The 20,542-nt window shown below is 42.5% G+C and overlaps 1 protein-coding gene across 12 annotated transcripts in view; it reads left to right on the top strand.

Annotated features, from left to right (window-relative positions):
- Dgki (diacylglycerol kinase, iota) overlaps positions 1–20,542 on the top strand; it is a 461,894-nt gene that overhangs the window by 227,068 nt on the left and 214,284 nt on the right. For 5 of the 12 annotated variants that reach the window (XM_063286709.1, XM_017592894.3, XM_006236333.5 and 2 more), the window contains exons 7-8: positions 11,307–11,378; positions 14,643–14,759. The exons of 3 other annotated variants lie outside the window; for them this stretch is intronic. In XM_063286709.1, coding sequence (XP_063142779.1) covers positions 11,307–11,378; positions 14,643–14,759 — 189 coding nt within the window. Of the gene's footprint in view, positions 1–11,306; positions 11,379–14,642; positions 14,760–20,288; positions 20,412–20,542 lie in introns of all 12 variants that reach the window. 4 more of the 12 variants (XM_039108368.2, XM_039108367.2, XM_039108369.2 and 1 more) reach the window with 1 other exon arrangement.

Here is a 20,542-nt window from a genome sequence, read left to right as displayed (position 1 = left end):
GACAAAAAGTTGAAATGCAATCATTTGCTCTTTGTATTGGAGAGAGTATTTTAGCATGCTTCGGATCTCTGAATCTCCCAGGCTTCACTAATATGAGCATCTGTGATTGTAGGGCTTGTCTGCCTGCCTTCTCTACCTCTCTAAGATCTTCAGTGTACCTGACATTTCCTGTTCATTCACTTTAACATGATGTCACTGACTTGACAGAACAAGTGATGGGTGGAGTGTTCGTTGGTTCAGTACATGTCACTGCAATCGGATTGCATCCAAGGGAATTGCAAGCCTAGAGAAAAATATATTGCTAGCCCTACACACGAGTGCAAAGAGTTTTTTAAAGTTTCCTTTCAGGGAGGGCCGGAAAATAATTTATCCAACAAATCAATAAACTATGTGTCATATATTAAATGCTGGAAGAACCTGAATTTGGTAGCGGCATCATAGCACAGTTCAAGGTACTTCAGCATTTGTCATCAGAGCCATCTTGATTTTTGTCATGGTGAATGGAGTGAGGACATGTGGGGGTATAAGCTTCTGCCTTCACACACACACACACACACACACACACACACACACACACACACACACGCCAATCTGACACACCAATCTCACACAAACACAGAGGAAAGGAAATAAATTTGAAAACAATACTATTGTCACAACTCTCAAACTTAATCACTGTAAATCACCTGACACCAGTAGTTTTGAGAATGCATTAGTTTTGATTTGTGTATGGCTGGGAGGGTTTCATGAGGTTCACTTGGGCATTGTTGCTCTATGCAAGCCCTTCCACAAAGGACCTAGAAAGTTGTGTTGGTATCTGTCAGTTACCAGGTGTGTCTTTTTTATTCTTTAATTAAATGCCAGGCAGAGCAAGTGGACAAATCGACCTTGGTCCAGGATGGACTTCCTTTGTCATTGTCTTTCCGGCTCCATTCACCTCTTTTCCCCTCTGCTCTTTTTTCTTTTTTCCTTTTCTTCTTTTTCCCTTTCTTCCTACTACCTTCCCTGCTTCTCTTCACTTTCTTCCTTTCCGTTCCTTCTCTCCTTTCACACTCTATCTTTGCTTGAGACTCAACTGAGAATCTTGTATCTTTTAAAACAGCACCAGCAGCAATAACAATAACAACAACCAAACAAAAGCACAAAATCTGAGTCTTTAATACCCTCGCCATCTACCCTATCGGTCAATGATGTTGCCTCACTATCAGAATAGATACCAATTTTCTTCAAATTATTTAAATACCACTCTCTCCTCAGTTTTTAACTACCTACATTATGGCCATGAGTCCTCTTAATTAGAGACAGTGAAATAGTACCATGGTCCTTGCTGTGATCCCAGGGATCCTGCCTGCTCCTTCTGTCCATGGTTCTGTCTTTGACAGTTGGTAAGGGACAGAACAAAGGACTTTGGTTTTCTTTGGACCATCTGCCCACTCCATTCTTGTGATCCTCCAGCCATGATTTCTTTTGATTCTATTGACTGGGTAATGTCTCTTTAATCAAAAGTTGGGCACATTAACCGGTATGAAGTGTCTCTAGTCCAGTCTCCTTCATAGCCTTAGCCCATGACAGGTATAGCATTGCGCTTTGATGTACTGTCATGTCATCCCTATGGCTTTGAAATTCTGTAATTCTGGTTCCTACCAGACTGTACACTTGGTGGGGCATTTCTTCCCATCAGGACTAAGCTTCAAAGGAGTCCTGCCTGTGAGCCTCTTGACATGATGGCAACTTTCTCAGCAACACAAATGGTAAAGCCATGGTCAGTGTGACGACCCATGGTCAACTGGGCTTTCCTCTCTACCCAACACAGCTCTCTAGCATGCCAGCCTCTGTGAGATTTCAGTTGTGTCTGCCTCTGTCACTACAGCTCAGCCTCCTGCTTAGCACATAGCATGGATCACATCTTTGTTCATGTTCCCATTCTAGTGTTAGTGTTAGAATTGTCTTCTGTGGCTCCTGATAATTCATCTGTTATTGGGTCAACAACCATGTCTAATGCATGTACCATAACTAGGGTCATACATTGATATGCTTATAGCTAACACCTTTTGTTAGAGAAGAATGTTCCCACCCACAGAAGCTCTCTAAATATTTGAGTCCTGCTCCTCTTTATCCTCCACCCTCTAAACTCAGGTATCGCCACTCTCCTCCTCCTGATTATAGGCATTAATGAGATATGTAGCCAGGCCTTTTGAGGTACATACAGCCTCTAAGAAACTGTTAGATGTCTTCTAGAAGACTAGATACAGTACAACCCCCAAAGTCAAAACCAAGTCAAGATGTCAGTCTTTTTTCTCCCAAAGACATATTTTACTCACAACCCTCAACACAGCTGAGAAGCCAGGAAGAACAGGGTCTGAATAATTTCAGAGAATTTTAAAAGTCTCTTTCTCAATTGTCTTGGATGGGAACACACACACACACACACACACACACACACACACACACACACACACACACACAGTCTCACACTCAAGCAGAGAGAGAAATTTAAAGTTCACACAAAAATAAATTGTATTTACTTCCACTAGTGAAAGGGTATTTTTCCTCAACATGATAGTCAAGGGGAAAGCAAAACCAGTTATTTCTTACACAGTCATATAGTTGGCATGATTGTCAGTTGCGTGACTCTGTTCAGGCTGTCCTGATTTCTTTGATGTCTTGTGTTCACGTCAAGTCTACGCTACAGCTTAAAATGTTTTATTTTTTAAACATTATCAGGGCAAAATGATATTTTCATGGTAAAGATATCAATTATGGGTCAAGCAGAGGTAGAAATGAATTTCCATGGTGGTGCAGTCTCATAATTATAGTTACATTGATAGGAAAATGCTCTCACTTAAGGAACCTCCTGGGAATCGTAGCATAAGGATAAGCCCAGTGTTTAAAGTCTTATACTGCTTGATCTTTATTGAACAGAATGCAGAAAATGTTTTCATCATGGGTGGGGAAAGGCTTTGTGGGTAATAGAGCATGCTGATGCATAAACATGGTGATGTAGGATCAGGTCCCCAGCACCCATATAAAAAGCTGAGTGTGAACTTATGTCCTACTTGCTCTAGTGCCACAAATGAGGTCAAGACACAATGACATCTGGAGCTTTCTGGTAAGCCATCATAGAGGGGGAGGAGGAACCAGAACAAGAAATAGAGTGCTTCTGGTTCAGGGAGAAACCCTAACCCTAAGACAGAGAGAAATATAAAGGAGGACACAGCTTACTACATGCACACACATGTAAACATATACATATACCACACACAAAACCACCGCACAAACACATATGTATATATCCATATATTACACAGTCATATACATGTATAAACACACATACATATACATAAACATTTCTTTCTCTTTCTCCCTTCCTCCCTCTCTCTCTCACTCCTCAAATTAGGATGGTCATAAAAGATTAAATACAAGTATCATAGCTAGATAGATACATCCATACATAAATTTTAGTCCAATCTGGTAGCTATTCTTAGGTCTTGGACTAAGCTGTGTACCTGTGTAATGTCAGGCATATGAAATGGATTCTGGCATCAAATCTTTCTCTATATGGATGGTCATACCTGTAGGAGGGGCATTAAGATGTACTGAGAATTCTGATTTCTGCTCCCTGAGGGTTTTTTAAAATGTTTTTTTAAAGATTTATTTTTAATTATATGAGTACACTGCAGCTGTCTTCAGACACACCAGAAGAGGGCATGGGATCCTGTTACTGATGGTTGTGAGCCACCATGTGGTTGCTGAGAAATTGAACTCAGGACCTTGGAAGAGCAGTCAGTGCTCTTAACCGCTGAGCCATCTCTCCAGCCTCATGTTTTTTTTTTTTTTGTTTGTTTGTTTTTTTATTTTAAAAATGCAGTCTTCTATGAGATTTTTTTTACTTCCTCTTATTCCAGGAGACTCAATTTATGATCTTGCTTGTAGCAGAGGTCTTCAGCCTAATGAATGAAAAATAGCATAAATTATCAGATGGTATTGTTGACCAGTTCTGATTAGTGTGTATTGGTTGCTAGTGATGATGGAGAGGAGGAACTTCCCGTGTTACCAGGGAAGAAGTGTCTGTCTGCAGGCACCATGACTCAGTGACACAAGTCAAGTGATAAGTGTGTTACAGAAAAAAATTAAAATGAACCAAAAATGCACAGAGCCATGGTTAAATCAGTGCCACAGTTGACACCAACACACAAGTATTTGGAATTCTAAAAAGTGATTCTTATAGCATCACCTTATGTCAAATCAGCTATTTTGAAACAATCTTGGGAGTTAGAAAGCTGCCTACCCCTCACTTGAAGGGCACTGTTCCTTACAATCCAATTCTGGCAAATGCACTCTTTCTATTTTTAAAGTCTTAAATATTTGCAACAATTGTTGCTCAAGACAGGCCGTCAGAGTAAGAAAAGAAGGCTCAGATAAACTCAACTCTCTACGACTAAACTTTAGTCTTACATGAAGTAAGTCATTGATGACAATTTTGACACTCAGCCACCCAAATAAGGAAAAGCATTTCCCCATACTCATTTCTAAGGGTTCACAGCACCAGACAAGAGTGCAAACATCAGTGGGAAACTGTACGGAATACTTTGTTCAGGAGGAAAATATATCGATAATTTGTAAATACTAGGGAAGGGGCTGACTCTTGTTGGCTTTGCTAAGTGAGGATCACAGCCTCCTCTTTGGATGAGGTCACTCTAAAAGGCAGTGGACAATGGGTTAGCACAAGTAGCATGCTTAACTGGTCAGAAAACATTTGTTGTTGCTGTTGGTTTGTTTCTCCAGGTAGGTTGTTCTTGTATGTCTGCACCTCAGTCACTTGAGGGTCTAGCTTGCTGACCAGATTCAGCTAGTGAGAGGAGGTTCTGTTGAAAGAACTTGAGCTAAGTCTTGCTTAAAATGGAAGACTCTCTTTTCACTTGGCATTTGTACCCTACGAGATACAGTGAAGAGAGAGGTCCAGTGGCGGCACTGTAACATGCCATCTTTATGTTGCTGGCCTTGTGAGCTTTGTACCACACTAAGTGTTTCAGAGGTGCAAGGGTAGGATGTCTGAGTATATATTTATAATGTATTTCAAGGTTTAGGAAATATTTGAATAAAACAACTGGAAATTCTCTTTTCAAAGATAAATATTAATGGGGGGCAAATAATCAATTGAGTTTTTTTATAATTTCTTTGTGTTTGGACATTTTACCACTTTATGAATATTAAACACATACTTTGTTTCAAGTTTTGGAGGCATGCTGAATATCTACTCTTTCACTGGAATCAAATGAGACAAACAAACAAACAAAAAACTGGCTTTGAGCAAAGAGATTCTCTGATCTCAAATCTCAGTTAAATACAAAATCAGTAAAATAATTTCAGCCCATTTTACATAAATCCCAGTCCTCTAGTTTCAGCCAAGGTTGTAAAGCTGAGCGCCGTTTCTTACAGGCCACACAGATGGCAGAAGAGAGAGGCAGACGAGTTTAAAGCCACTCAGAATAAGCCTTATTTAACTTCACTCCAAAGGCTCAACTTGATTGAAAAAAAAGTCTCCAAAGAATCAACAGAGCCACTTCGTTGATATTTTTAAATCTGGAGTCAGTTGGATCCAGACTATCTGGCCTCATGTCCTTATTTTCCTCTGAAAAAACCACAGAGTCATTTGAAATTCAGTCAGGGAACCCAGTCAGTGCTGTAATAGCAGATCCGGACCAGAATTAAGCCCAAGTGATTAGATCTGGCTCTTTTTATTATGCTTAAGAGACTGGCCAAGATCTCGCTATAGCAGGTAGTCCATGGGAACTTTGTCCTCAAAGACTGAACTGATTCTGTTTGTGTGCATGCATTAGAGAATAGCTCTGAAGCCATGGTCTTTGGGACTGCTGGGATAGAGCCAAACTGAGGCACCAAGCTGCTTACCAGGAGGCTTGTTTTCCCAGTGATCCATCGTCATTCAGTTCTATGTAGCCATTATGCTCAGGGCCTTAGTTCTGAGTGTTTGGGATTCTGTCTGGCTGTCAGCAACACAGTAGAGTCTGTCTGTTTTCTTTTTGAAGCTGGAAGGCTCATACACAATGCAGTGGGTGCAACTGGATGCACCCAAGTTGTTATCAGTGAATAGAGTAGCACCCAGTTTATCTTAGAAAGGAGAGGGTGAGGTGGGTTGAGGGCACTATGAAGAGGCATGATTTTAGATAACTTTGGGGGTAAGATGTTTAAAGCTTGGAGAGCACGATGTTCATAGCTGAGTTAAGATATGGTAACAGCAGCTCTCATTCAGTTAATAGCAACATCTGTATGCACACTGGGCCTGTGATATTTAAAGAATAGTTCAAAGTTCCTAAGAGCTATAGAGTGACCCACTTCACGGCCTGACAGTTTCATTGAAGAAGGACAAGTATATCCACCAGTTACTTAGGACATCTAAATAGTATCTAAGGTAAGATCCAGATGATGTAGCTCATAGCCAATGGAGAGATAATGCAAATGCTTTTTAGATTTTTCTGTGGGTTTGAAATGTAGATATGCATATAGAATGATGACAGCATCCCAGGTGATTGGTTGAGAGTAAAGAAAGAGGGTGGTCTCAGACATGTAAATTTAAAAGAGCAAGGCATAGTATGAAATTTAATTAGACATATCTCACTTTATAGAAATTTGTTGACAGTAAGAGTTGTATATTAATGTCAAAATGTTGATCTGGGGAGAGGGGAGAGAGCTGTGAAGGTCAGAGTTTGGAACCCCAGCATCCACATAAAAACTGGGTGAGTTTGACTTTGACTAACTGCTTGTAATTCCAGCCCTTGGGAGGCAGAGAGAAATGATCCCTAAGCCAAGCTGGCTAGCTCCACCAGCTGAACCAGCAAGTGTCAGGCTGAGTGAGAAGAGACCCTGCCTAGAAAATAAAAAGGAGGGTGGCTGAGGAAGACACCTAATGTGAACCTCTGGCCTCTACATGTACACATGTGAACAAGCACTTACACATGCATGTGACCAGACATGTGCAAATGTGCATACAATACACATGCATAACATACATACACACAGAAACACATACAGAGAGAGAGAGAGAGAGAGAGAGAGAGGCAGAGAGAGGCAGAGAGAGACAGAGAGAGAGAGAGAAAGAGACAGAGAGAGACAGAGAGACAGAGAGACAGGCAGAGAGAGACAGAGAGAGAGGCAGAGAGAGACAGAGAGAGACAGAGAGAGAGACAGAGAGGCAGAGAGAGAAGAGAGAGAGACACAGAGAGAGAGACACAGAGAGAGAGACAGAGAGACAGAGAGACAGAGAGAGACAGAGAGAGAGACAGAGAGAGACAGAGAGAGACAGAGAGAGACAGAGAGAGAGACAGAGAGAGACAGAGAGAGAGACAGAGAGACAGAGAGGCAGAGAGAGACAGAGAGAGAGAAAGAGACAGAGAGAGACAGAGAGAGACAGAGAGGCAGAGAGAGAGAGTCAGAGAGACAGAGAGACAGAGAGACAGAGAGAGAGACAGAGAGAGACAGAGAGACAGAGAGACAGAGAGAGACAGAGAGACAGAGAGAGACAGAGAGAGACAGAGAGAGACAGAGAGACAGAGAGAGACAGAGACAGAGAGAGAGACAGAGAGAGACAGAGAGACAGAGAGAGACAGAGAGACAGAGAGACAGAGAGAGGCAGAGAGAGACAGAGACAGAGAGAGACAGAGAGAGACAGAGAGACAGAGAGAGACAGAGAGACAGAGACAGACAGAGAGAGACAGAGAGAGACAGACAGAGAGAGACAGAGAGAGACAGAGAGACAGAGAGAGACAGAGAGATCTATAATTCCAAAGTTGATCGAGAAGATCGTGAGTATTGCTAAATGCCTGAATGAATGGTTTACTCTTTAAGAAAGTGGTGTCATGGAGGCCTTTGATCAGGAAGCACACACTTAAAGAACACCAGTTTACCTTGTGACAGTAAAGAATGATCCGGGAAGACCTGTTGATACGGAGATAAGTCATAACATGAGCACAGTGTCGCATGCGCAGTGAGCAGGGGCCACACCAGAATGATGGATGGGCATGGGGTCCAGGGTCTGAGAAGTTCGTGAGCTCTGCCCTACCCTAGTTCCTTCATGCTCCCCCTTATGCTCCTTCCATCAGACGGTATCACAGATTATTGCTCCAGCTCTGAGGAAACGTGCCATCCCTCTCTCTTACTGCTCCCTCAAACGTGAGTTCAACGAAATTTCCACCTGTCTCCAACGCAAAGCCAGACTGGCCTCTTGGGAACATGTTGAACAGTTTGATATTTTTGAAAAGCCTTAGACACAGCATCTTGAAACCCATTAACTTTTCTTGTCCTCTCAGTAATGTCCCTGTCAGGGCTCTGACACTTGACAGTGGAGCTGGGCTGGTGATTGCTGTGGGTGTATGGAGGTCAAAGCCGACCCAGTATTTCAGTTCATGTGTCACATAGTAGCAATACTGTCCTGGGGGAAAGCCATTCCTGTCGACAGAAGGAGGCTTATCAAGATGCAGCTGGGGAGGCTGTGCTCGGCGGTCCTGAAGATCATCCAAGGTGCAATGCTACAAGGGAGCTTGTAGGAGGTAGCATGTAGAACTCCTGTGCGTGGTTTATTATAACTCAAAGACACAAAATGAGGTCGGCAAAAAGAAAACACAGAGTGAAGTCATGAAGAAACCAGATACCACCAGTTTCGCCTCGGAGTCCTGTAGAATATGCTTAGTGCCCGCCCCCCCCCCCCCAGCAGTAAGCTGCAAAATACACATAAATACTATTTACCCATCTCATTAAAACTCTTCGCCCAGGAATTTCACTTTGGCTTCTTTGCCTAAGTACATTTTATATAACACAGAAAAACAAACTAGACTTCCAGAAGGGAATCAGGGGTTTAGCATAAATAGTATTAGTTCAGGAACCATTTGAATTGTTTTAGGAACTGATCCAAGTCCCCCAAAGGATAAGACAACAGATTCTATCCCTGAGCCGATTTTGCAAACATCTTTCCGAAGGATAGGAGTCTCTTTAAAAATGGTTAACTCTTCCTTGAACATTGAGTAAAAATGTCATCACTATTGCTGATAGGTGTGAAGTAATTACAAATCCAAATGAAGAAATCATGTTTCCAATTTCTCCCTTTCTCCCTTCTATTGCCTCTGTGGGAGGGGCTTTAATTATGGAGGAGAATAGAGGTCAGTAATTAGAGGGAGGGAGGGAGGAATGACAACACAGTAATACTAGGATGCTTGAGAATGCCTCAGGGAATCATATTTTATATTTATCTAAATTTACATACAATGCGTGTAAGTCTATGTACACACACACACACACACACACACACACATTGTTTAAGTGAAATTACTCCATTTAATGTGATAATGCTTCACCCAAGAAGCATAGAGAATCTAATAAAATCCCCAGTACCAGGCATGAGAGACCTCCTTCAGAGTTGTTGGGGATGAAAGTGTAAAGACTTCAGGTACCCTTGGTTTACTCCCAGAAGTTGAAGGTAAGACCCTACTGCTGAAGACACAGCATCATTGAGATGGCTCTGAAGCAAAGCCTCCTCCCCAAAGATTAGCTTTTACAGTGCCGTAAGGTGCCACTCAAGCTGCCTAAGGGAGAGGATTCAGTCATCCTACTCGGCTGTGACACCTATGAACCACATCAGTGGTCACCATAGAAACGTATCCATGAAGGTGCGATAGTGGCTCTTATACCTTAGTGGAAACCAACATCTGTCTAAATATGAGTTAAGGCTCACTAGAGAGAAAGGACATCCTGCCTGGTACTCTCACTTCATCTTGGATGAATGAGGCTAGAGATCTCTTAGGAGAGCTTACTACTGCCACTTTCCTAACCAGGATAATTCCTGACTGCATTCTAGATACTTATTCTTATATATATATACACAGTGAAGCATAGCTCTCTCTCCTCTATCAAAGACACTTCTTTCCACAATAGACCAAGACCACGACAGAAAGCCACATCTAGTCAGAAAGCAGAGAACACTTCCTTGTGAGGTACCCAGCCCCACATCTGAAGTACATCGCCTGCGCTGAAGGCTCAGGGAACAGCTTGGAAGAGGGAACGGAATAATTGTTAAGAGCCTGAAGATCAGGATGTCCACTGCGAGATTCAGTCTTTTAGATTTGTCAGGGAAGCCACCCAGGAGAAGTGAAATGGGCAAATCCGAGAGTAGACTCTTCCAGCGTTACTGTGTACTTCTTGTGCAGAATTACCTTTCTTGATGGAAGAGTCAGTTTGCTGGTTCATCTAGGGCAGTGGTTCTCAACCTGTGGGTCATGACCCATTGGTGGTAGCATATCAGATATCCTTCATCTCAGATATTACATTTTGATTCATAATTAGAGTTATGAGGTAGCAATGAAAGTAATTTTATGCGTGGTGGTCACCACAACGTGCATTAAGTGCTACAGCATTCGGAAGGTTGAGAACCACTGACCTTGGAGACTTCGGCAGTTCTATCGTCTTTGTAACTGCATGATGGTTAAAAATGAAACTGAGGGCTGGAGAGATGGCTCAGTGGTTAAGAGCACTGACCGCTCTTCCAGAGGACCTGAGTTCAAATCCCAGCAACCACATGGTGGCTCATAACCATCTGTAATGAGATCTGATGCCCTCTTCTGGTGTGTCTGGGGACAGCTACAGTGTACAAGGAATAAATAACTTTTTTCTTAAAAGAGTGAAACTAAAAAGCTTCTTGTTTGAAAAGAGACATCCTAAGGGAATGGTGAAAATCTTTGAATTTATTACACGTTTGGACTTTACCCAGACCCTGACATATAAATACTGCCTTTGATATTTAATTTCCCTTTTTCTGGGTTCTCAGATACTAAAGTTGAGCAGTCTTTATAGTATATGATCAAGTGAAGCAATGTTTTTTCTTAAAAAATATATATAGAGAGAATACTATAATATTCTGTATATAGCTTACAATATGTGTGTATACATTTATTTTATGTGCATGCACACATGCAATATATGTATGTATGTACGTATGTATGTATGAGACCTTTTTTTAAAGGAAAATCTCTTATGTTAGTGTGACTGGCTAAGAGAAGCTTATGGTGTAGGAGACACCACTGCCTCCTTTGTCCCATATTCCAGATGGCTCCGAAGTAGAAAAATCATTGAGTGGCAGAAGGCTGAGAAGGTAGTGCGGTGTGGCACATGCGGTTACGGTTACTATAGCAAAGGATCACAATCTTGGCTTCTTTCACTTCCGTTAACCCAAGGAGGGCAACCATGGACTATCTATCATGAAGGAGGATTTAAACTCTCTGTCTCTTGTCCTACTGTCTCAGGGCTTCCAGCAAAAGTTCTCCTTCCACAGTAAAGAGATCGTGGCCATCAGCTGTTCTTGGTGCAAGCAGGCGGTAAGTGCCAGATAAAACAAGCAACATGGGCTCACGTGTGACCACGACTGGGCATTCTGACGCTTGGGTTCCTACCTACATGTGGAATATTGCCCTGACTGAACAATCAGATTTTCTCAGATAGCATCCTTAGAAGGAGGAGAAAGAGAGTAAAATTATAGAACAAAAGAAATATAAGTAGGGAAAAAAGTAGAAATCGTTTACTCCTTTTGTACAGCTTGAAGTCCAGGATAAAAGGCTAGGATCCTTACCTGATCCTTGCCCTGGGATTGGAATCTGGTACTCCTTTCCCCTAGAACACCCACTGTCTTCCCTGTCCCTCTACAACACAGGCTCCAGGCGTCTGGGTTCCCCTGGTCTTGATGTGGGTGGTCATGAAGAACGATTGCCTCTTACGTTGTTCTTTAGGTTTAGGCTTGTTTTTGTTTTTTGTTTTGTAGTTATCCATGTGCCCACTAAATCACATCCCTTCCTTGTATTTGACCATGCATATTCCTTAAGATCCCACACCAATGGCCTATTTACTCTTTTTATCTCCTGTCCTATCTACTCTGAAAAGCACCTGACCCCTTTATCCAAAACAGATGCCGAGCTTCATTATTTGCTTGCCTCTGTGCCTGTGTTCCATTTCACTACAGCCCAGCTGGCAAACTATGGCATCCAGGGCCAAATGTGGCTGTGGCCTATTTCCATACGTGATAGCTTCAACATAGCCATACCCTGTCATTTATGAATGGTCTGTAGCTGCTAATGCCTCAGAGATGACAAGTATTGGCAACACACCCAGGCCTATCAGAAACAGTTTTCAACCCCTCCTCTAGTCTTACTGTCTGTCTACTCTTTGTTTTTTTGTTTTTTGTTTTTTTTTTTTTTTAAATACGCTATCCCTTTGTGATCCTCTTGCCTCAGCCACCTGGACGCTGGATTATGTGTCTGCACCAGCAGGTCAGCTTGCCATCAACTTTTTGGAGTGTCTGTGTAGATAGAAATACATCACCTTTATTGCAAAGGAAACCTGAAAAGAAAGTCCATGTTGTGTCAGCTAGGTTAAAGCGCCATAGGTCTGCACATGGCAGGCACAATTCCTCAAACCAGCAACAGGGCTAGAACAGGTGTCGTTTGAATGAATTACAGTTGACAGTCTTTTTGGGGGGTGTGGGGTGGTCAGACTCTTTGCACTATAGCAAGTCTATAAGATCCAACCAAATAGTTTCTCCAGAGACTCTATTTGTCAAGAGCCTCCAGTTATTAGGTATGGACTCACTGGTCTGGACAGTTCAGGGTTTGCCATGCCACCATCTCACCACGTTTTGTTTTTCTTGGCATTTCTATTTCTTCCCTGTAGTCACATGTAACCTCTGTGCTTCTGCTTACAAAAAACGTGTTTGTTCATGGCCATCTTACTTCTAGTGAAACTCCACGTCCTAGGGGCATAATCTCCCTCTGGGATTAGGTGTCAACCAGTCTCTAATGCTGCCCATATTGCTGGTTTCCTGAACTGGTAAGAGGCTGCCTCTGGGACACTGATAGGGTGCTCCTCTGACTCTGGGGTGATGTGTCTTGTTCAAGGTCTGCTAATTTGGAGCACTTTAAGGTGAACATTGTGCCCTCTTCATTATCTGTCATCTAACCGAGCTGCTACAGGGAGTGTCTTTTCACTCGGCCATAGTGGTAGAGCTTTGGCCCATTTCACCTCACTTTTATATCCCATAAAGTGTGGAGATTGACTTTGCAAGGTCATATCTGCAAAATATATGCACGCAAATTACGGTGTTGATCTATTTTAGTAGTGCAAGTAATTCCCTCCAGGAAATTTGATGTCAAGTAAATAAAGAAACAAGTAACTGAGCCTCTAAGGTGCAGGAGGAATCTTGGGGTTAGGCAGCTGGGTTCTTTGTGTATAAGTCTTGGTGCCAACATTTAAAAATATACAGTCCTGAGAGTACCTGTTAGTCTCTGACTTGTAGATCACTCAAGTATAAGTTGAAAGAGTTGCTTGCGCTGCGTTTGAAGCCCTTGTCACGGTAGAAATGCAGCGGGTATGCGTTGAGATTTCATTTTAACTGCTTAAAAGAATAATCAGTTTTGAGAGGAGGCGCTCAAGTGATATTTTTGTGGCGCGGCATTCCTCTGATTTAATTTGTTTGCAGATTCCACGTAATGGGTGGTATGTTGAATTATTAATTATTCTATCAGTACTTTATCCTTAATTGATATAAACTGACCACTGGATCACAGGAAGAGCTTCATAATATGCAGAAATGAAAACAAAATCCTTGTGACAGCACAGAGTAAAATTGGACTGGCTGTGCGTGCCAGTTTCCCCCCAGAGAGTCCTAATCGACGTCCGTTTCCCAGCGTTCTTGTTGTCAGTGGTTCCTTCTCACTCTTAAATAGCTCCAGTTGAAAAGGTGAATTGTGCGTTGGTTACAATGAGTATAATTCAAGTTGAAACTAATTTAAATAAAAAAAGTCACCAGGATTGGAAGACAAGACCTTTAATTAGTGCACAAGCTGATTTTGTGTCCATTAGAAATGAAATGTCCCCACAGGACTATCACCCCAGAGTCACAAAAGGTGACCAGACTGAGGTCACATGCCAGTCTCCCAGCAGAACAGTGAGTCAAGCCCCTTCCCCTGGGGTACTGTGGTGATGGCGATCGTTATTAGCTTATATTTCCTTCCTTCCTGTAAAGAATGAGCTCCCCGGGCCTGTGGACTGTAACAGGGCCACTGTATTTTTAAGGCTCTAGATAAGCCCAGGAGAAGGGATCTCTTTGTGCCCCGTTATCACTGAGATTAACAGCTTTCCAGAAGAGACCTCTTGCTCCCTTCCTGGCTCCCTAAACTGGAAAGATTACTTGGGAGGATTTACAACTGCAGTAGAAGCAAACAGTCAGGAGGCGGGCATTGTCTTCCCAGCTGCCTTCATTTTCTACTCTACATTAGCTAACAGACACAGTTGTGTGTAGTTAGATTAGTAGAGCTCGCCAATACTCAGCCTCTATGTAAATAGTCCATTAGACCATTAGAATGCCATGGCCGGCTTCTTGCTGCGAGGCTCCTGGTAACCACTGTTACGTCTACACTGGAATGAGTTATTCTGGCCTCTCTGTTCCTGGGCTGGTTGACTACTGATGAGATACATGTGTTCTTGATGTGTGCATGTATGATTTTGTGCGTGCCTGAGTGCGTGTACTTATCCCTTCTTGCTGTGAATTACTTCTTATTCGGATTTGCTTATTAGCCCGTTTTTCTCTTCAGTTTCACAATAAAGTGACCTGCTTCATGCTGCATCACATCGAGGAACCCTGCTCCCTGGGGGCTCATGCTGCTGTTATTGTCCCGCCCACCTGGATCATTAAGGTGAAGAAACCTCAGGTAACTGCAGGATCCTGGTGCTGCTGGCCTAGTGCAGAGGAAACTAACGGCTGCGGTTTGCTTTTCTCCCTCAGTAGTCTTTGGGATCCTGTGACCTTTACACATTCACCCCCGTGGTCTGGTGCTTAGCTATGAGACTCATCTCACTGACCCATCACCTGACTTCATTAGACTCTCGTGGAACCAGATTCCCATCCTCATGAAAACCCACTTTCCTCCTCACCCGTGTGATGTTACTCTAGGAAGGCAGGTCATCTGAGTTTTAGTGAGTACTGGTGAGCATATATTGGATTCTTACACGTTCTCTTCGAAGCCTGAGAGGAGTCCACAGAGAGCAAGGTCTGCAAACCTAACAGTTTAGTTAAGATTTCTGCCACTATAAAGGGCAGGCTGTGAGTCATGACCTCCATTACATACAAGCCTACTTAGAGAGCCACGATCTTTCCTTAATACAAATGGATCTGCTATCTTAGGACCTAATCTCATTCTGTGCGGTGTTAGTAGCTTTCCTGTTTAGGCCAGTCTCCTTTTGTTAGTCTGGGGCAACTTCCTGAGGATGTGGGGATTATCTTTCTGTTTAAAAGGTGGGAGTAGCATGTAAGACAGTAGCACACTGTGTACAAAATTATATTCTTGGGCCTGCAAACTGAGTTAGAGCACACTATGTCTCTGCTGAATGAAGCATGTAGGAGCAACGTCTAAGATAACAGGAGGCCACTCTTTATTAAGGGCATATATATGGTTGAATTTCTATTTCAGTGTTTTGGATGTGTTGGCATTTCCCTAGGAAGGACAATCTTTATGGACCTAGATCTCATCTTGGTCATTTTTAGACATCGTGCTGAAGTAATGGTGTCCAAGATCATGGCTAATTAAATGTTTACTTAATTAAGAATATCTTCTTGACCTCATATTTATGAAGTAATGCGATAGAAGAACATTAGACTATGAAATAGGTGTATATGTAATTATGTAAGTGCACACATATATGGAGGGAGAGATGAGGTGAGATGAGGTGAGGTGAGATGTAGTGACAGGTAGATGACAGACAGTAGAGATCCCCATTTGGACAGCCATTCTACTCTGCCATACCCCACCTTTCTTCCCTTAAGCGTCTTCTCAATGTCTCTACAGGATTTTCTGACATTTTTCTGACTCCATGTTGTTAGCATGCTCTGCATTCCACAATTTATAATTCTCCCAATCATGGTCTGATCACAAGTGCTATGTGCAGTCCCTGAATTTATGGCTATGGAATTCAACAGCAGTGGCCACGCAATTTTTCTTTCCATCTTTAGTAGTGGAACTGTGCTAGCAGCACCCTCCCTCCCTGGCAGGGCTATCTTCTTTGATTGTTGTCCTATGTGCTTTGGCTGGGCTTTCCTTCTAAAACACTGGTTTTACTCTATTATTCCTTTCCTGTAAAGAAGCCCACTCTTTCAGAATAAAGACCACATATGTCAAGAATCTATTATCAAGCCTGAGCAGTGACCAGCCCCTCATTGGAGTCTGCCTTCCTCTCCCAGAATCTGCAAATAATGTTTTAGATAAATTTATGTCTCCCCTAGGGAACATACACCCAAAGGACTGAGTTGGGACACTGTAGTCTCTTCAAAGGTAGGATTGTCTTTTAAAGTTCAGTGTATAATGAGTAATATACATGTATTATACTTTTGTGCAGAGGGAACTTCAGATAAAAGTGTCTCCTTTCACTAACACAAACATTTAGACACCTCTCCTGGCTTTCCCATTACATATCCATGTTTTCACTACTGGTTTGCATGCATAGACATGCACCGTTAGGACAGAAACAGAACTGTATGTGTACAGGCTGCAGGGTTGTTAATGAGTGGTGCTGTGCTGCAGGTAATTCTTCAGAACGTGCTTAGTTTGTTTAAAAAAGAATGTTGGGTAGATGTTTCTAGCACTACATGTATTTCTAAAATATGTCACTTTATGCTATTTCCACTCAGTAGATATTTCCCAGTTGGTCCATACCCTACTGATAGGTATTTAGAGTTTCTAGTGTCCTGTTTACAGACAGTGCAGTGTCCATGCTTTCTACTCCTGGATGAAGTTTTCTTTCTTAATTGTCTTGCTATGACTGGATGATCTTTTATTGCCAGAGACCAGTGAGACAGAATGGCAGATTCTATTCACTGACTGACACAATCTCACAGAATTGCTTAAACAGTTTCATTGCGCACTCTGAAGAACTATTAGCACGTATGGTTTGCTGCTATGTGGAGCTCTTGAGACCGGCTCCTTACCTTCAGAGGCAAGCTTTCTTTGGTCTTTCCTGTCATCAGAACCGCCTTTATTCTAGTGGGGTACCTGAAGCAGAAGGTGAGCATCCCTTAAATACACAAAGCCCTGGCTTCTTCCTTCTATGATCTGTCAAAATGTTGTCTGGTGTTTATGGGAGAGACTTCCTTGGTTATAATGAAGTGATCTATCATCTTTAGGTCTTTTAATATAACCAGTTATTTATGACCTCATAGCCTGGGAAACAGTCCTTCAAGGGGAATAAGAGCTAAAGTTTCATTTACAGTTAAGTGGTTCATCCATAAGGACTTCCTAACTGTCCAGGAGGGAGTCATAACTCTCATAACAGTTTGGTTGGTAGTATTAGTTCTGTGGCAAGGTGAGATTGCCCTGACACCTGGTCTGAGAAGACAAAAGGGCCTTTATCTTTCCTGATGTCTTTCACAGAATGGCTAGAGGGTAACTGTTGTTGAGCTGAGAAGACCACAAACACAAGGCTGAGTGGCGTTGATCTTGTAAGGGGATCGCTTAGGCCACAGGGTTAGCTGCCCTTGTCAGAACAGGCAGGCTTTGTTTTAGAATGTCAGAGAAGGGTAAAAGGTTTCTTGACTCTTTCATCACCAGTATTTTACATAACTTTTTGACATTGCCCCTGTATGCTTGCAAAGCTATTTTGTTGGATTCCTAGTACTAAACCAGGAAGGACAAACTTTGCAATTAATTATCGAGGATAAGGTTCTTAGCTTGTCTTGGCTATGGTACATCCCAAATCTGCCTTCCTAGCTGTCTATTCCACACAAGGCGCTGCCACCTTGTAAGCGGGGTGATGTTGGACATTGGTACTCATACAGCAAGGGACACTTGCTATTGCTGTGTGGCCATTCTTGATAGTATAAAACACCCCCAGATTTCACATAGACATGCCCAGGTACTGTAAGTCAGTCTCTACACTTATTTTGTTAGGTCAGCCTCAGATGTGTTGGTCTTGGTAAGGCTCAGGGCACTTACTATATCTCTGTTGAAAGATCATTTTGTGTATCTGCTTCTTCCTAGAGTTGAGGTCCTTACCTATTCTGCTTTCACACCACCACCCCCCCATTTCTAATTCCTTCTTTCCTAGATGTGCTTGAGCATTAAATTACCCAATATGCTATAAATCTTATGATAAGCTTAAGAAAGTTGTGTAGGATCTCCACCTGGTGCAGTAGAGCTATGTCTTGGAATTTATTTGTTGAGCTGTGTCACGAACGGAGGCCTCTAGTGTATTCCTGCAAGCCCAAACAACTGGCATTTGCATTCATTTGGTCTAGACAGGAAATGAACTAACACACCATAAGAGTGAGGAGACAGCAGTCACATTCCGAGTATGGCTGTCCAAACTAGAAGAGGCTTAGCAAATACTGCTAGTTATATGACATTTATTCTTTTTAAAAATCGTGGTTGTGGTATGGCTTAGGACTTGTGCTAGGTAGTGAGGCTGACAGATGTTAGCAGACGCCATGATGGGATGGCTGCAAAACTCATTGCGTCCCATACCTTTACTTGTTCAAACTTAGCTGTCCTGTGAGGTAGGTATTATCACCCCATGTTAAAACTAAGCATATGTCACTTTAAAACCTTGCCTGACCTAACAGAGTTCATGCATCTCATCACAGCCAGTTGCTGCTGGATTTGTAGCAAACCCATGAGGTTCACAGTCCTCCTTTACTCAATTTGATCTGCTTCACTGGGGTCTCTTTAGTGCCACTCTTCAGGTCCAAACCCACATTTTTGTCATCAGATACATGATAGCATCACGATTGTATCACGTGTGAAGCTTTTAAGAAGAATCTTTGCTTTGGCTTCACTTCAAAGAGATTGAGTCTTTTCCGGGGTCTGGGTCTGAGTGAGGCTGGTATGTGGTGCTGGCTGAGCATTTTCGAGGATCACCTGATCACACCTAACAGAAGCTTCTCCTGCAGCTGCTCCAGACTCCAGATCATCCCTTTCCCAGAAATCAATTTGCCAAGATATGGCATCAACTTTTATAATGAGAAAGAGACAAGAACATTATGAAAGATCCCATTAGCCTAGTAATCTCAAAGCCAGGAGATCTGTTTGCAGGGCAAGTGTAGTCAATAATAAATGTCAAGGAAAAACTCTGGAGTCAGGAACATCCAGTTTCCTGAATCTCTTTTTTTGGAGAGTCCTGAAGACATTTCCCTTTGATGGAAGAAGAAAACCTGGAGATACATGGAGGTCCTTCAAAAAAATCCCCAGCCTTGGTGAAACACAGGCTACACATCAGTTTGCTTTATTCTTCCTTCCCTTCCCTTCCCTTCCCTTCCCTTCCCTTCCCTTCCCTTCCCTTCCCTTCCCTTCCCTTCCCTTCCCTTCCCTTCCCTTCCCTCCCTCCCTCCCCTCCCTCCCTCCCTCTCTCCCCTCCCTCCCTCTCTCTCTCCCTTTCTTTCTTTCTTCCTTTCATTTTTCTTTAAGCAAAATAAAAAGGTTAGCTTGTTCAGACTGTGTTGATTTTGATGCATTAATTTGTGTTTTATAGACTAATGTTTAGTTTTGAATGTTCTAAGGAAAAATTATGTGCAGATTAGCTGTTTAAATTTCTTCAAGCTAGTTTGAAAACTATTAACTGATCAACTAATGTAAGTGTGTATTCTAATGTCTAAGCTAAGCATTCTGCATTTCAGGCTCTCGACACTTGGTCAAACATCTATCGTGTGGTCAGTACTACCTTACTGTTGTGAAGATGCAGTCTGATTAATTATTAAGTCCACCTAGTTAAACTGATTTATGTTCAGTCTTCAGCAAATAAGTGTGACTACCCTGTAAGACTTCCTCCTCGGAGGACTTGTAGCAGATGTTAAGAGAAATGTGGTTAGACAAAGCAATCGTGGATTGTGGTTTGTAAAATCTCTAAAGTAAAATTAAGAGTCACTATGCGTCAACAACTTTGAGTTACCTCCGTAATAAAGTTCAAGGCTACTTAGTGGAGAGAAGACATTTAAATTAATGGGTCTTCCAACACACAGAGAAGAATAAGGCTCACCGCTCCACTATTGTAACCACAGTAGGGTGTCTTCCCAGCATTTAAAATACGCTTCAGTGTTGATAAGACTGTTGGGCTGTGATGTTCGACTGCGGTTAAGCATTATTTTATAACTACTACTAAAACAGACCATAAAGAGTAAACAATGAAGGTAAATGAAGGAAAGAAAGAAAGAAAGAAAAAGATAAAAAAATGGCCTCCTTTTTTACATTTCCACATAGGTGATCTCCATACCAGGAGATGAACTTGAACTTGGTTGGGCGGGAGACGGACCTGGTTGGGCGGGAGACTGGAGCCCCTCAGAGAATTTGGGATTCTTCCATTTTTACTGGGAGGGTTGGCAGGTATTACCATGTGTTGTTATGTGAGTCCATAAGAGCCCCCGTGGCTCTAACTCCCTGCCACCGCGTGGTGGGGAGTCAGTTGCTCACTCCGGAGCACTCGACTGGTCTCTGTCTGTGGCTTACCCATGAGC

Source organism: Rattus norvegicus, chromosome 4 (assembly GCF_036323735.1).
Source record: "Rattus norvegicus strain BN/NHsdMcwi chromosome 4, GRCr8, whole genome shotgun sequence".
In the NCBI taxonomy this organism is placed as follows: domain Eukaryota; kingdom Metazoa; phylum Chordata; class Mammalia; order Rodentia; family Muridae; genus Rattus; species Rattus norvegicus.
The sequence above is the reverse complement of the archived record's forward strand: the minus strand, read 5'-3'. Positions and strand labels throughout refer to the sequence as shown.